Source organism: Elephas maximus, chromosome 1 (assembly GCF_024166365.1).
Source record: "Elephas maximus indicus isolate mEleMax1 chromosome 1, mEleMax1 primary haplotype, whole genome shotgun sequence".
Lineage (NCBI taxonomy): Eukaryota > Metazoa > Chordata > Mammalia > Proboscidea > Elephantidae > Elephas > Elephas maximus.
In genome coordinates, this window is record NC_064819.1 from 61,456,436 (window position 1) to 61,474,019 (window position 17,584).

Consider the following 17,584-nt stretch of genomic DNA (forward strand, 5'->3'; position numbering starts at 1 on the left):
TTAAAGTGGCTTTTTATATTACTATTCACCTATGCCAATTAATAACGTACCCTGAGCAAGAGGAGAGATACCTCTGGCCTCTTTACTGTTTGTCCCTGGGTGGTGCAGATGTTTCGCACTCGATAATTCACCTAAAGGAGCCCTGGTGGCACAGTAGTTAAGAGCTATGGCTGCTAACCAAAAGGTCGGCAGTTCATATCCACCAGCTGCTTCTTGGAAACCCTGTGGGGTTGTTCTACTCTGACCTATAGTGTTGCTATGGGTCGGAACCGACTTGATAGCAACAGGTTTTAGCTTTTTATTGACCTAAAGGTTGGTTGTTTGAACCATTGATAACATATTGTGAGCAAGAGGAGAGCTAACTCTGGTTTCATTACACTTTGCTATTACTGAAGTCAAACAAAGGAGAAGGCCTAGCTCGGGCTTACAAGGAGCTGAGCACTTAGGATAGGCTGTAACAGACCAGGCTGATAATAGAATAGATTAGACTAATAGTAGATCAGGGTGATGCTTCCTTCCAAAGGTGGGGGGGTTCCTCAGTCACTGACTTAATCAGAAATATTTAATGAGTTGAGTAGATACTGCACAGAAAAGGAGCCCTGGTGGCACAGTGGTTAAGTGCTTACCTGCTAACCAAAAGGTCGGCCATTGGAACCCACCAGCCACTCGGTGGAAGAAAGCTGTGGCAGTCTGCTTCCATAAAGATTACAGCCTTGGAAACCCTATGGGGCAGTTCTACTCTGTCCTGTAGGGTAGCAACAAGTTACTGTACAGCATATTAAAGTATATAAGCAATCTTCTTAGCTCTCAGAGAACTTTTCTAGAGTGTGAGCATTCAGCTGCGGGGTTTCATTCATGCATATCCTTTATGTACATAGTCAGTTTCTCCAGAAGTTTCTTTGTCCTTCCACTATCACTCCCTTCCCCCCGCCCCGGAACAGATGTGACTGAAGAGAGTAAGGGACTTGCTTTGAGCCTAATCTATTTGAGCCACTTCTTTAAATTGACTGGAGACAGTATTTCACAAATTTCTTCATAGTAAAAACATTGGGCATTGCATATCTAAAGGACATTAAAAATAGGTTCATGACCCAGCAGTTCCACTCTAAGACTTGAGAGCAAGGACTCAAACAGATCCTTGTATACCAGTGTCATAGCAGTACTATTCATAATAGCCCAAAGGTGGAAACAACCCAAGTGTTCATTAGCCAATGAATGGATAAACAAATGTGGTATATCCATACGATGGGGTATTATACAGCTGTAAAGAAAAATGAAGTCCTGATGCCTGCTATGACGTGGATGAACCTTGAAAACATGATACTGAGAGATATAAGTCAGACACAATGGGACAAGTATTGTATAATCCCACTTATATGAAATATCTAGACTAGGTAAATGCGTGGAGACCGAAGTTTCTTAGTGGTCACCAAGGACTGGGAGAAGAAGCAGCGGGGTACTGAGTGAGGTACTTGCTTAGGGGGCACTGAGTTTCTGTGTGGGGTGACGACAAACATTTGGAAATCAATAGTGGTGATGGCTCCACAACACGGTGAACGTCATTAGTGTCACTGAATTGAATACTTAAGAATGGTTAAAATAGTAAATTTTTTTTTATTATATGCTACATCACAATAAAAAAAAGGGCTTCATCATTCTGCTGCTCCCAGCAACTGAGAAAAAATATTGAAAATGGGTACCATTGCCCTTCTCATTGGGAGAAAATATGTACCCAATCCCCCCTTTCAACTCGGGTGTTAATCAGGACCACCCCCGTGCCTTATTTGAAATGTCTTCCTTGGCTGTTTCCAAGAAAGGCAGTTGACCTAAACTAACGCAGAGCCCCAGGCCGGCTGCAGCTGAGGTCCCAGCCTCCCCTCATGGATCTGTACTGGAGGTTAAAAAGCTCGAATTCTGCCTTTCCCAGGGCATCATGGTCACTGGGGCAGAGAGCGCTTTGGTGGGGAGAGAAGCTTGTTGACTCCAGGAACGTCAGTGACACATGGAGGGATGACGTGAGGATGGACGTAGGGAACTACTAGACCATAAATAGATGGATTCTGTTCTGCAGCTGGGTGAAGGAGAGAGGGGCTGGCCCTGCTGGTTTCTTTGCTGAAGCCAGGCCTGAGGAGTATAGACATGGTTTTCTGTCTGATCTTACCCTAATGACCCCTGGGAGACATCTGTGGCAGCTGCGATGCCACTGATGGTAGGTGGCAAGGAGCAGGGGGTAGGAGTGCCTCCCCTCAGGTCTGGCATGGGCAGGGGAGACGTTCACACTCGGCTTTCACACTGGGGTTCCAAAACACCAAACCAGTTGCCATGAAGTCGGTTCCAACTCATGGCAGCTCCACGTGTGAGGAGTAGAACTGTGGTCCATAGGGCTTTCAAGGCTGTTACCTTTCGGAAGCAGATTGCCAGGCCTTTCTTCCAAGGAACCATCAACCTTTTGATTAGTAATTGAGCGTTTAACCATTTGCACCCCCCAGGGACTCCTCTCGGGATCCCAGAGCACCCATGGTCCCAGAGCACTCATAATCGCAACACCAGATACCCAAGAGGGGCTGAATGAGTGGCTAAGCAATGGAGACCAGAGTGTGGGTGACTCATCCATTCTCCAGCTCATTCATTCTTCCCGTGATGATATTTCTTGCCCTTATTAAGCAACAGGCTCTATTCTAAGCCCTGGATATACTACAACAAATACCCATGGCCTTACCTCTCTTTGAGCTTACCATCCAGCAGAGAAACCAGACCCTAAACATACTCAGACACATAATTATTTAAATACCTCCTTTTTAAAATAAGCGCTAGGAAGAAAAACTTCCCTAAGGCAGTGACATTTCAGATGAAGCCTGAAAGATGAGAAGGGGTTGGCTAGCCGAGGGGGGTTGGTCCAGAGGGAGTGCCCTGACGGAGGGAACGGGAACATCGTGTACAGAGGATCCCTGTGGTGGGAAGACACTTGCTCTGTTGGAGGATGGAAAGGTCAGTGTGTCTGGGCAGCACACAGGCAGGAGCAGAGAGAAGGCGGGAGGGGAGGGCAGCAGATGGCTGAAGAGGTCGAGTGTTATTTTCTTTTGGTCTTTTATGGCAAAGAAATATATTACAAAACATTTACCAGTTCAGCATTCTTTATGTCTACGATTCAGCGGCATTCATTGCGTTCATCACATCGTGCACCCATCATCACTGAAGCCAAGTATTTTGAGGAGGAGAATGGGGTGGGGTACATGGGAGCTTGAACTAGACGGTCTCAGTAAAGCCAGGTGTGCTTGCCTGCTGGGAGTGAGGGATAAGATTGAAGATGGGGCTTGGGATGGAAGTGCCAGGGTTTCCAGTGTAACTTGGCTTGGATGTGATTGGGATAGTATCGGACAGACAGGGTCAGCCAGGGCTGGGGTTGATCATGGGAAAGGCAGGAGGTCAAGGGCAGGAAGGAGTCTAGGTGGCTGGTGCGAGTATTGAAATGGAAGCTGACCTCAGAATCTGGGCTACAGGGACTCGCTGCAGAGCAGATGTGCTGGGAGATGAATTGTGAGTACTAGAGAATGAGAGACCTGGTCACGTTGAGGACAGGGAGTTAAGTGTAGGAATGATATTAGCATTAGTTTTTTTACCCTTTTCTGGAGAGCTTACTGTTTGCCTCGCTCCCTGGATGGTGCAAACGGTTAATGCGCTCAGCTGCTAACCAAAAGGTTGGAGGTTTGGGTCCACCTAGAGGTGCCTTGGAAGAAAGGCCTGGCAACTGAAAATCCTATGGAGCACAATTTTACTCTGACATACATGGGGTTACCAGGAGTCAGAATTAACTCGAAGGCAGCTTGTTGTTGTTGTTTTGACTATATGTCAGGACCAGGCCCGAGAGATTGCTTACCCTGTGTCCTCTCTGCTACTACCCTATGTGATAAGTGTGTTTATTTCCATTTCACAGATAAGGAAATGAGGCTTAGAGAGGCTAAGTCATTTGACAAAAGCTATAGATAAAGAAGCTGTGGGGCTGAGGGAGGATTTTGAGAGGTCTCTTAAAATAGAGCGTGGTTGCCTGACTGAGCAAAAAGCAGTGGCAAAGAAGGGATGGAGGCGTGGAGAAGTTGGTGTGCTTGGCCATAGTGTGGAGGCTCATGTCAATGGGGGTAGTGACAGGGATAGCATGGTGGGAAGGCAGTGTCCTGGACATCAGCAGTTGGCAGTGAGGAGATTCGGAAAGGATAGTGTGGCCAGATGGTGTCGGTTATAATGGCCTTCACAAAGCCAACATGCAGCCCCTCCCATCCCCAGGCATGTCTCCTTGGCCATGGGCAGTTCAGCCCTCGGGAATTGGGGCAGGGCTGTGTGACTGTGTCTTGGTCATCTAGTGCTGCTGTAACAGAAATACCACAGGTGGACGGCATTAACAAAGAGAATTTTATTCTCTCACAGTCCAGTAGGCTAAAAGTACAAATTCAGGGAGCTGGCTCCAAGGGAAAGCTTTCTCTCTCTGTCGGCTCTGGAGGAAGGTCCTTGTCATCAGTCTTCCCTTGGTCTGGGAGCTTCTCAATTCAGGAACCTCAGGTCCAAAGGACACACTCTGCTCCCAGAGCTGCTTTCTTGGTGGTATGAGGTCTCCATGTCTCTCTGCTCGCTTCTCTCTTTTATATCTCAAAGAGATTGGCTTAAGACACTATCTGATCTTATAGACCTCATCAGTATAACTGCCGCTAATCCATTTTATGACAATCATAGTGATAGGATTTACAACACACAGGGAAATCACATCAGAAGATAAGATGGTAGACAGTCATACAAGGGAATCATGACCTAGCCAAGTTGACAGAAATTTTGGGGGGACACAATTCAATCCTTGACAGACCATGACAGGGCCTCCTTTTATTCCACATTCTGCACATTCATAACCATCTCTCATTGGGGTCCACTTCTTTCTCTGTGCCAGGCTCTGTGTGTACCACCCGCACCAAGACAGGCGTGGGCTACCCCCAGCTGAGCGCAGTGATTGAGTGTGCCGACTCTGCCCACGGCCTGAAGGGCCACATCATTTCTGTGAGTCTCCGGGAGGGGCTGGGATGGGGCTGGGGAACAACTCACACTGCATGACCCTGCCTCCTGGCTGCCATTCATGGGTGGCTTGGGAGTGTGCAGGCACTGGGTTCACAGAAGGCAGCCCCAGCTCCCCGCTTACTCTGTAGTGAGGGATGCAGACAGGTTAGTCAGAACGAAAGGAGGTGGTAGGTAACCTGATGAAGAAGTATACAGGGAGCTTTGAGAAATGGAAGAGGGCCATAGATCCCAGATTTGGGGGGTCAGGAAGGGCAACCTGGAGTAAGGGATATAGAGGCCTGATGGTTGGAAAGGAATTTGCCAGGCAGAGGGGAAGAAGAGAAGGAAAAAGCATTGTGGAAGCAAAAGAGAATGACACATTAAAAAATCTGGAAGTCAGTGTGGCCGGGGGGAGTGAGTTGGAAGTGGGCTAGGAGTAAGGGGTGGCAGGAGGTAAGCTACAGGGCAAATGTGGTCAAGAACCTGAGGGGCTTGTAAGCCACTTTACGGGTTGGGACTCTATCTTAGAAGCACTGAGGAGATACTGAGGACATCTGAGCAGGAGAGTGACAAGTAGATGGATTTACCTTTGGAGACATTAAACAGGCTGCCTTGGGGAGGATTGGGAAGGTGCAAGATGGGAAGAAGAGGCCCAGGTGGGAAATGTTAGTAATTCAGGCAGGAGATGATGGTGCCCTCAACTAAGCAGTGGCAGTGGGACCTGAGAGCCACATATAGAACTGATAGACATTTAAACAGGACTTGACCGTTAATTAGGTGTTTAGGGGGGAGGGTGGCAAGGGAGAAGGAGGAGCCCAGGATGCAGGTGCCCACCTGCAAGTTCACTGAAAAACATAATAGCAGCAAAGGAAGAGGTTCTGGGGGGACACTATGGATTTCAGTTTGGCCTTGTTGATTTAGAGGTGTCTGAGGGGCATCTGGAGACCCTGGTGGCGTAGTGGTTAAGAGCTACAGCTGCTAGCCAAAAGGTCGACAGTTTGAATCTGCCAGGCACTCCTTGGAAACTCTATAGGGCAGTTCCACTCTGTCCTATAAGGTCACTATGTGTCGGAATCGACTCGATGGTAATGGGTTTGTTTGGTTTTTGGAGAGGCATCTGGAGTCCCGGGGTGGTGCAAATGGTTAACATACTCAGCTGCTAACCAGAGATTAGTGGCTGTGGTCCACCCAGAGGCACCTTGGATGAAAGGCCTGGTGATCTGCTTTGAAAAATCAGCCATTGAAAACCCTATGGCATGCTGTTCTGCTCTGAAACACATGGCGTCTCCATGAGTTGGAGTCAACTGGACAGCAACTGACTTTTCAGAGGGGTGTATCTAACAGGAAATCCATTAGGTATTTGGGTTCATGGGTTGGAAACCTAGAAGTCAATAGTCTATAGATTTCTGAGACTTCTTAGATCCTTGTGAGTAGGTGACAGGGTCTGGGGAGAATGTGAGGATGAGAAGTAAAGTTGGCCTGGGATCGACCCCGGAAGAATCCCAACATTTAAGTCAAGAGGACTTATTGGTCTCATAGAAACTGGAGGGACCCCTGAGACTATAGCCCTAAAGATACACTTCTAACGTAGAATTGAAGCAATTCCTGGAGACAACCTCTCAGCCAAACAATAAACCCCACCCCAAAAAACCCACTGCCATCAAGTTGATTCCGACTTATAGTGACACTATGGGACAGAGTAGAACTGCCCCATGGGGTTTCCAAGGAGCAGCTGGTGGATTCAAACTGTCCACCTTTTGGTTAGCAGCTGAGCTCTTAACCTACAAAATAAACAATAACACCCGAGAGGAACAAGCTCCTTAGAACAGTTAATTATATGAGACCACAAGGGCAACATCTGGCCAAAAGCAAAGATGAGAAGGAAGGAAGGGGTAGGAAAGCCTGAGGAAAGATAACAGGTAACCCAGGACGGAAATGAGGAGAGTGCTGACACATCGTGGGGGCTGTGACCAATGTCTTGGAACAGTCTGTATACAAACCGTTTAATGGGAATCTGTTTTGCTCTATAGACCTTCATTTAAAGCACAATAAAATATATATATATATATATATATTTTTAAAAAGAGGAGCCTCTGTGATATTGAGAACTGAGGTAGAGAGAGCAGGAGAGTCCAGTATCAGTGACGGCAAGGAGAGGGTGTTTCAAGCAGGAGAGAGTGGGCAATGGTGCCAGATTCTTTTAGGAAGTCACGGGTGACTTTAGTTTCCTGAAGTGGAAGCTTAGATTACTGATTTTTAGATCACTTTTCTAATACATGCATTCGATGCTATAAATTTCCCTCTAAGCAGTGCTTTTGCTACATTCTGCAAATTTTAGTAAGTTGTTTTCCTTTTCATTTAGTTCAAAATATTTTTAAATCTTTCTTGAGACTACTTCCTTGATCCTGTTATTTAGAGGCGTGCTCTTTAATGTCCAGATGTTTGGGGATTTTCCAGCTATCTTTCTGTTACTGATTTCTCATCTGATTGCATTGTGGTCTGTGAGTATACTCAGTATGGTTTCTATTCTTTTAAATTTGTTAAGGTTATATGGCCCAGGATGTAGGCTTGAGGAGAACACGTGTTCTGCTTCTGCTGCTGGATGAAGTGTTCTATAAAAGTCAGTTAGATCCGGTTGATTGATGGTGCTGTTCAGTTCAAGTATATCCTTACTGATTTTCTACCAGCTAGACATTCGTAACCCTGGTGGCATAATGGTTAAAAGCTATGGCTGCTAACCAAAAGGATGGCAGTTCGGCTAGTTGGTGCCCGGCCACAATCGATGTCTGCCCTGCTAGGGAGCACAACAGACAACTCCTGAGGGAGCAGGAGGCCAATGGGATACAGACCCCAAATTCTCATAAAAAGACCATACCTAATGATATGAATGCGACTAGAGGAATCCCAGAGACAATGCTCCCCAGAACTTCTGATGGCACGGGACAGGAACCATCCCCGAAGACAACTCGTCAGGCATGAAAAGGACTGGTCAGCGGCGGGGGAGAGAGATGCTGATGAAGAGTGAGCCAATTAAATTAGGTGGACACTGGAGAGTGTGTTGGCAACTCTTGACTGGAGGGGGGATGGGAAGATAGAGAGAGAGGGAAGATGGCAAAATTGGCACGAAACGAGAGACTGAAAGGGTTGACTCAATAGGGGGAGAGCAAGTGGGAGAAGGGAGTAAGATGTATGTAAACCTACATGTGACAGACTGATTGGAATGGTAAATGTTCACATGAAGCTTAATAAAAATTAATTAAAAAAAAAAAAAGGATGGCAGTTCGGATCTACCAGGTGCTCCTTGGGAACCATATGGGGCAGTTCTGTCCTATAGGGTCGCTATTTTCTATAGGGTCGCTATGAGTCGGAATCGACTCGACGGCAACAGGTTTTTTCACGCAGACGCTGGTAGTGAGTGAGCCCTGGTGGCATAGTGGTTAAGAGCTTCGGCTGCTAACCAAAAAGGTTGGTAGTTCAAATCCTCCAACTGCTCTTTGGAAATCCTGTGGGGCAGTTCTACCCTGTCCTGTAGGGTTGCTAGGAGTTGGAATCCACTTGATGGCAATGAGTGCCTTTGTAAGGAGACTTCAGTGAGCCAGCATCCTAGAAACCACCTACTGGGTTACTGGCCTTTAAACATAGCCAGCTAAACATTGCTGGGCAGCCCACAGAAACAGACCCCTCCGCAAAGGTTAAACCAGCCCCAGGTGTTTCCTCTGTATGGGGAGAGTGGGTGTCGGGAAAGGATGTTTGATTTTTGAGGCAAATGGATATCTTCAGTGAAGGTGAATAGGAGACATATGGGATAGCTGGAAATTCAAAGGAATTAACTCTATGTCCTTTTCCCGGGCTCTTAAAATGAGTGACCTCTTGTACTAAATAAATCTCACCTCACAGAAGGCAGGGAGAGAAAGGTGACTACTGAACGAGCAGCTGAAAAATGTGCCCTCTGCTTGATAGGTGTGGACGGAGCATGTGGATGGTGTGGGTGGCTGGCTCGTCAGGGATTATGTAACTGGGGAAGGATGTGGTCAGAGCACCTCGCGAGCAGTGGCCCCAGGCAGGCAATGGGACGTGGGCAGGAGGTGGCAGGGAAAATGCCTGCCCAAGCGAACCCCGGAGAGCCACTTGCCCGCCTCTGTGGACCACGGCGCTGGGGGAATGGAAAGTGCAGTGTTGCGGGGAGCGAACTAGTAACTCAGGAGTGTTGGGTCGGGTTCCAGGAGGCACAACTCTGCGGGCCGGTGTGCTTGGCCGGGGCTGTGGGGTGGATACAAACTCCCAATCACCCTTGCCGAGCTCTTGCTGACTTCCTCTCCTTGCTTTTTCCTTTTTTAAGGACGGAGGCTGCACGTGTCCAGGAGATGTCGCCAAAGCATTTGGTAAGGACCGGCCAGGGCGCGAGGCCTCCGGGCAGCTGCGCCCCATGGGCTGCGGGCTGTGGGCGGGGGACCTGCCGAGCGGGAGCAAGAGCTAGAGGGCGGCACCTGGACCTGCGGGACTAGACGCGATCGGGGACGAGGGGGCGGGGAGTGCACAGAGCGGTTCAGGGGCAGTCAGGAGTTTCCTCTCCCTGGGTTTCTGGTGCGATGATTTCAGCCCCAGTTGACCAGAATCCTGGCATCGATTTGGTTCTGGCCGGTGGCAGAGCAGGCAGAGTGCCCAGGAGGAGGGGGCTAGGTGTGACATCCTGCACGCCGGGAGCAGCTCAAGTCACAGCCTTTTCAAAGCGGGAGAGAGAAAGCTCAGGGAACCTTTCATGAGTCTCACTGATAGTAACTACAGGGAGGGTCTTTTGACTCAGCTCAGGGAAATCCCGTGGAAGAGACAGGAGTCACAGCAGCTTCTCACCCGAGGAAGAGGAGCCTGTTCCCCACTAGGGGGCAGCAGTGTCCGGCGGCTCTGTGGTTCAGTGAGGCTGGCCCCCCTGGCCCCAACCGGGTTTCCGGGGAAGGGCACCTACAAGTCCAGGATCTCAAATAACAGTCAGTAAAATAGGGCCACGAAATCCTGGAGCTAATCTTGGCAAACTACATTCATAAGTCAGAGCTCACAGCACTATTGGGGGCTCCAAATTGTTAAGTGGGAGGGGGCTATGGGTGACAGCAGGAGGGAAAAACAAAGCTGACAGGACCCCACCCTTCTTTCCTGATGCCAGGGCCAAGTTTGCTGTCAATTCTTCCCTCCTTCAAAATTCCTCCCTTCCTCCTTTTCTCCTTTCTGTCTATCTCTCTCCCTTTCTTTGTGAGGGTAGCTTTCTATCTATGGAATTCTGCTTAAAAAAGAAAGAAACCTAAGAGCTACCCCAAAAAAGCCCCAGAAGCAGTGTTCCTAGCAGCAGGGTTTCAGTGACCATACAGAATGTCATAAAAATGGGCATCCTTCTTATTTAACCCCATTCTAGTCATCAATCTTAGCTGTGGAAGGGACCATATAGATCGATCTATCTGGTCCAGCTTGCCCATTTTATAGTTGAGGTGACTGAGGCCCAGAAAGGTGAGTGACAAGGCCAGGGTCACGCAGTCAGGCAGAGCAGAACTCAGGACTCCTGCACTTTCTCACTCCTTATTACGAGGATCATCAGCCAAATACACTTTACTATTGATTTGTGAGCTGAGTCTTCATAATACTGATGCAGGTTCCATCTTGGGCTTCCTTCTAATACTTCACAGTTGTTCTCTGCCCAGGGTGGGCACCCAACACTCTTCTAAGTGACTGGTCATTAAGGAGGTGCCTCATGGAGAACAGATCTGGGCGTGGTTCCTGGCTGTCAGACTCCCTCGGCTGTTTCTTTCTCTCCTGCACTCTCCTCCCATTAAGCGTAGGGATGCCTGCACAGGAGGCTTAGTGCAGGAGAGAGACAGTGCCAGGGAAAACACTGATTAGAGAAGGATAGGAGGGTATTCAGAAAACAAAAGCAATTGGAAACCACTTCAAAGCATTCTTTAAGTAGATCTGTGCTCTGTGTTCCTGCTGATCCACTGTTTATCTGCTCTGCGACATAGGTGCTCAGTTCCTGGTCATCAGGAGGCTTGGCAGATGCCAGTTATCCTCTGTCTCTTCAAAGTCATGGCGGGTGGCAGGACAGCCAAGGAGCCAGCATTCCTGTTAGGAGCCCTGAAAGGAAGGGTCTGCAAAGCTTGCTACAAAGTAGCAAGGCCCTCTTGAGCCTTGCCCACCTGGAGGCCAGGCCAGGGCCAGCCCCTACAGAGTGTTCCTTGCAGTAATGCTGTATGCCCAATGCAAATCCCAAAAGTCCTCCTGTAAATGTTTGAACGATCAGATAGAAGACATCAAGGCCACTTCTCAGGGGTTGCCACATTATCTCTCCTTGTCAGGGTTTTGATAGGCTCCCTTCCTCGAGCTTGGCTGCTAACCAAAAGTTTGGCAGTTCGAATCCACCAGCTGCTCCTTGGAAACCTAATGAAGCAGCTCTACTCTGTTCTGTAGGGTTGCTATGAGTCAGGATCGACTCAGCGGCAACGGGTTTCTTCCTCCTTCATCCAAATTTCCCTATATACATCTGTGCCCTGATAAAACATCTTGTTCTATTCTAAATGTAAACCCTCAGTGGGACTTACCTTTAAGAAAAGGGATAGTAGATATAATACTACATAAAATGTATATGATATAGATATAATACTTAATGCAGAGTTTCTCAGCACAGTTATCCATAATGGGAAGGGAAATAGAGTCCATCTTTGTTTTTTCCATGTAACCTTTTACTTTCTTGCCAACTAGGCGTTCAACACCTGTCACGTGCCATGGCCCATGAGCAAGCCCTAGTCTTGTTCCGACATTGCCTACAAAGGCAATGCCAATATTCCAGTCTCCTCTGTACCTAGCCTGGAAATCTCATGTCATTCGGTGATTAGAATTGAATGTTTTTTACCCTGGAAGTCTAAAATCCATCACAGTTGAGGTATAGGTAGAATTTTAAACAGCTTACATAATATATAGTTTTTCTCTTCTCCATGCTCAATCTCTAGCGTGGGAGGTTTGGCTCGTTCTGAGGTCCTTCCTTGATCTATGTGAGTAGAGAGTTAAGAGTGCTGAGAGCTTTGGGCTGAGACTGGATGCCTAATGGGGATATTGGGGAAGAATTATTGGATTGAGTAGGAGATTCAATGACTTGCTCTCTAAGATGCTGCCCATTCTTAATATTTTTTGATTCGAAATGAGTTAGACCTTTGTTTGGAAAGGTGGTCCTAGTTAGTTATTAACAATCATTAAAGATCGTCTAATACATTAGCCAGAGTCTCTGGGGAGTACAAAAGGTTAATGTGCTCAGCTGCTAACCGGAAGGTTGTAGGTTCAAATCCACCCAGAGGTGCCTAGGAAGAAAGGCTTTGCAATCTACTTCCCAAAAGTCAGCCACTGAAAACCCTATGGAGCACACTTGTACTCTGACTCATGTGATGGCAACTTTTTACTGCATTAGTCACCAACCCTTAGTAAGCTCCATTTGTTTCTCTGTGTGTATTTCTAGTGCCCCTGTCTTCAAGCATGGGTGGGCTTCACACTTGTTCCGGAAGCAGAGAGGTTGAGCTTTTCTCTCGACCATTGGTGGGTGGTGGGGGAGGTGAGTTGGGGAAGCACTCTGCTCTTTCCAGAGTTGATTTCCCTGAGCCCCTTGCTTCCTTTTGTCCCCGTATTGGAACTTAGGAGCCGGAGCTGATTTCGTCATGCTGGGAGGGATGTTTTCGGGCCATACTGAGTGTGCTGGAGAAGTGATCGAGAGGGATGGCCAGAAGCTCAAGCTCTTCTATGGGATGAGCTCTGACACGGCAATGAAGAAACACGCGGGAGGAGTTGCTGAATACAGGTGAGGAGAGGCACTGAGCTTTTCATTGGTGAGGTCTCACATTTATAGAAATGGGGTGACGCAGGTCTTAAAGAATACCAATCTTGTTTATGTTAACATACTGTGGGAAGGGGCAAGAAAATGTATCTTGCTTTTTTTGTAAATAGCTCTAATTTCTATCCACTCCCTGGGTGGTGCAAATGGTTATACGTTCAGCTGCTAATTGAAAGGTTGGAATTTCTAGTCCATCCAGAGGGGCCTTGTAAGAAAGGCCTGGTGATCTACTTCCAAAAGCTCAGCTGCTGAAAACCGTAGGGAGCAGAGTTCTACTCGGACACACATGGAGTTGCCATGAGTCAGAATCAACTCAATGGCAGCTGATAGTAATTTCTGTCCAGCGGTTTTTTAGCATTTGCAGTGTTTGGGGGCCTCGAAAGGAAGTGCAGAGCAAAAGTATTTTGGGATGGGTTGGAAATTTGACTAGGGTGGGCTGGGGTGTGTGTGAGCAGGTATGACTCCTACTAAACCAATCCTTGGAGGTGACACTCCAGACGTCCAAGGGATGGTGGGGCTGCCTTGTCCTTCTGACAGAGCCTTTGCTGAGCTCTGCTTCTACGCATGATGCCTGAGATGAGCTCAGGCTGCAGGAACTGGGTTGGAGAATGAATCTTCCATTGCATATGAAGTGGGTGTGGTCTGGACCACCACATGGTGGTCGGGTCTTTTTTTGAAGACGACGACACAGGCAGCTTTTTCAGCTGTTTATCGTGTCGCTTCCTGCAGAAGGAGTGTTTGCTTCTGCTAATCTTTCTTATTTTTAAACCCACGATCCTGAAAGATAACCTGGCCTTCTCTGTTGTGTTTCCATTTGAGTTGTCTGCTTGTGTGTTTTAAGAACCCCATGAGCATATTCTCACTACCTTGCCACACCCAAAAGCTCATTTTGAGCACATGGGATTCAGATGCATCCAATAAGCTAAAGGTAAAAATCTCAGCGCCCCACTGAGATCTCCAGGTGGGAGAGGAACGTGGGGTACTCTTACCAGAGTCTGCCCTTCACTGACTGGCTTCAGAGGCAAGAGCAAATGCTTTTCTGGGGTTCTGGTAGACTGACTTCAGTTCTCATTCTCCCCAATTATAGTCTGGGGAGAGGTAGGGCAGGAAAGAGGGATGGGGGATGCATTTATAGCTTCATTCTGGCGGGTTCAGACGATCAGGAACGAGACAGACAACTCCTTCCCAGGGAGCCTTGGGAAGGCTGTCTTTCCTGTGGTAACTGAAAGTGGAGGTTGCCTCTATCAGTTAGTTGTGGGGAGCGGGGGAGGGATAGGGAATGACTGCTTTGGTGGCTAGCTGGGCCTGTGGCCAAGAAGCTTAATGCTTTGCCAGGAACAGCTGTTGCCACGTGAGGGCCGTGCAGTGTCTCCTGTGTGCTGTTTTATAAGTGAAACCAAAGCCATGATGGCTTTGGCTTCTAGGTGTTGCTTCTGTCCTGGGTTCCAAGGCAAGTCAGAAATGGGAAGCCAGACCAGCCTATAGCACACACAGACAGAAACCAAGATGCTGAAAGAAAAGTTATCTGTAATTTCACCAGGGTTTAGACATGACAGAAAATAAAAGATTCAGGAGTATCAAGACTCAGCTCTGGAAGCTGATTCGAATCTTAGACGAGGAAGGAATTAGAACCTGATTCAAAGGCAGCCCAAACCCTGCAGATTTCCTCTCTGATTCTCTCTCCCTCCAGCAGTTTTCTGCCTGATAACAGTGATCTCGTCATGCGAATGGTTCCCCTCCTTTGACATTATGTTTAATTATGACAGAGTTATTTATGCTTTGATGGTTCTTTCCCAATCATTAACAATTTAGTTCTCACGCTGTCCCTGGGAGGCAGGTCAGAGCACCTCCATTTTACAGATGAGAAGATGTAAGCTTCCACAATAAATGACCTGTAAAAGGTGAGGTAGCCGGTTAGTAGAAAAGCAATGATGAGTCTCTGGATAATTTCTAACAAGCTCTGGGATGCCCTTGGAAATCTCTTAAGAAAATAAAATGGCAGTCATTTCAGGTGCCTGTGTACAAATGCCGCTCTCTGGTCACACAGTTCAGTGACCTCAACTTCCGTGTGGTTAGTAACCTTGGCTTTATTCACTTGTGGCTCTAAACCAGCCAATAGGCCAGCCCTTCATCTAGCTGATGGTTTAAGTAGCTAGATTTCCACCCAAGGATAGCCTTACATGTGTAGATTTCAGTGAACAAGAGTTAATACCCTTTTGGAAGTTTAGCTAATGAGTTTCTGATCAAGAGATGCTGTTTTTTCGGTTCAAGAGAGTAGCTAGAGAAAGTTCCAGAATTTGGGTAACTGTTAGAATGTCCAGATTGCCTGGCCCTTAAATGGAGGCTAGGGTTTTGCATGGATTTCAGATTTCCTTCTTGTAAAAGCAAGTCTAGGCTGTATCTGCATTTTGCCATCGAGGAGAATTGATATGTAGAATTAAGCAATGCTATTTGGTGACCTTATGGAAAGTGGGACAAGAGGCTCAGAGAGGATGCTTTGATATTGCTTAGTGCTCCTGCCATTTGCCAGACCTTCTGAATTTCCAAACACCTCTGGGCGGTGCAAACGGTTAATACACTCGGCTGCTAACTGGAAAGTTGGAGGTTTGACTCCAGCCAGAGGTGCCTTGGAAGAAAGGCCTAGAGATCTGCACCTGAAAAATCAGCCATTAAAAACCCTGAGAGGCACAGTTCTACTCTGACACACATGGGGTTGTAAGAAGTTGGAATTGACTCAACAGCAACTGGGTTGATTTGCAGAAAACGGGAAAGATGAAGCTGTAGGTGGTAAGAAAGTTCTTCATTTTACTCTGGTTCCACCAGGCTTGGACTCCACAGCACACCCAGAGTGATAGGCGCAATAACTTGTGAGAACTGAGGGCAGTGAGCTGGGGGTGAATGTCCCCAGTGAAGGGCACCCCTGAAAGACAGGCAGGCTGGTAGAGTGGAGCTACTGTATGGTGCTGGTAGAGGTTCCCACAGAACCACGTAGGGCTCGGGTTGTCCATTTTTAGATCCTCCTCCTCCTCCTCCTGATTGTCACCTTGAAAGAAACTCCGTTTCTGAGAGTAGAGCTGGCATGCAACAGGGTGAACCTCTGTTTTTTTTCTGTGGATCTGGGAGGGCAGTAGCAGGGTGGGGCGCTGCTCCCTAGCGGTAATTGGCCTGATCTCTTCCTTCCGGAGCCCTAGTGGCATAGGGGTTAAGTGCTATGGCTGTTAACCAAAAGGTCAGCAGTTCAAATCCACCAGCCGCTCCTTAGAAACCATATGGGGCAGTTCTACTCTGTCCTGTAGGGTTGGTATGAGTAGGAATCGACTCAATGGCAACAGGTTTGGTTTTTTCTTCTTCTTCCCGTTGGTTTCTCGGTCCATTGGAGAAAACTGACTCAGCAGTTGCCACCAACTCAGGGTGACCCCCATGTGGTATCAGAGTAGAACTGTGCTCCATAGGGTTTTCAATGGCTGATTTTTTGGAAGTAGATCACCAGGCCTTTCTTCTGAGGTATCTCTGTGTAGTCTCAAACCTTTTGGTTAGCAGCTGAATATGCTAACCATTTGCACTACCCAGGGACTCACTGTTGGAGGTTGGGTGCACACATGAAGATAGAATCGGGAGGTGGAGTTGGTTTCTCGGTAAGGGGCATAGTGGAGGTACCTCGCTGAGGAGGAGTGTCGTGCACTGCACAGGACACGTGCATCAAGGGGTAGTTCACAAAGTCGTTCCTTTCTTGAGTGCCCTGTGTAGCCAGCAATGAGGCTGCGTTCTTCGGGTGACAGGCATGAGTGTATCTGAGATGCTAGCCCGGCCACAGCCTGTCACTTGGTAGAAATGTGGGAATAGGGTCACTAGGGTGAGGTAGCCAGGCCTTTAGCTATCTGAGTGTCTTGGGTGCTGTTAAAAAGGGATACCAAAAAAAAAAAAAAACAAACCTGTTGCCGTCGAGTCAATTCTGACTCATAGCTAACCTATAGGACAGAGTAAAACTGCCCGTAGGTTTTCTAAGGAGTGGCTGGTGGATTTGAACTGCTGACCTTTTGGTTAGCAGCTGTAGCTTGCCATAGCTTTTAACCACTATGCCACAAGGGCACCAAAAAGGTCACAGGTGGGAATTATTCTAGCTGGATTCTTAAGGAATAAGAGATCAGATAAAAGCTCCAAATTTCTTTTTCTTCCAGAGCCTCAGAGGGCAAGACTGTGGAAGTGCCTTACAAAGGAGATGTGGAGAACACGATTCTTGATATTCTTGGGGGACTGAGGTCGACCTGCACATATGTGGGGGCCGCCAAACTCAAAGAGCTCAGCAGGAGGGCAACGTTCATCCGGGTAACCCAGCAGCACAACACCGTGTTCAGCTAACCTTGACGATGAAGTGCCAGCCAGCTCGCGTGGGAGCTTCCACACGCATCTGCTTGCTCCATCTCCCTCCCAGTGTATCATGTAAGAGCTTGTGCTGCTCCGGAATGGTGGAGTGCTGCCTCCTGTCTCCCTGCTCCCACCACCCGAGCCCCTGGGACTTTCCCTAGTGCCTTGTTGGGGCCCAGATGCAGGGTGCTGATTGGATCAGTGATCAGAGCCTAGCTACCCAGAACTTATAACCTCGTTGTTAAAACTAACATTTGCACCTTTTTCCTTTTTTTTTTTAAGAAAATGGTTTCACTTTAATATAATGCTGTTATCTTAAGAACT

At 47.8% G+C, this 17,584-nt stretch overlaps 1 protein-coding gene across 2 annotated transcripts in view; it reads left to right on the forward strand.

Annotated features, from left to right (window-relative positions):
• GMPR (guanosine monophosphate reductase) overlaps window positions 1-17,584 on the forward strand; it is a 52,247-nt gene extending 34,663 nt beyond the window's left edge. The window contains exons 6-9 of one of the 2 annotated variants that reach the window (XM_049884454.1): window positions 4,934-5,040; window positions 9,377-9,419; window positions 12,703-12,862; window positions 17,074-17,583. In XM_049884454.1, coding sequence (XP_049740411.1) covers window positions 4,934-5,040; window positions 9,377-9,419; window positions 12,703-12,862; window positions 17,074-17,254 — 491 coding nt within the window. In that variant the 3' untranslated portion in view covers window positions 17,255-17,583. Of the gene's footprint in view, window positions 1-4,933; window positions 5,041-9,376; window positions 9,420-12,702; window positions 12,863-17,073 lie in introns of both variants that reach the window. The other variant, XM_049884463.1, reaches the window with a different exon arrangement.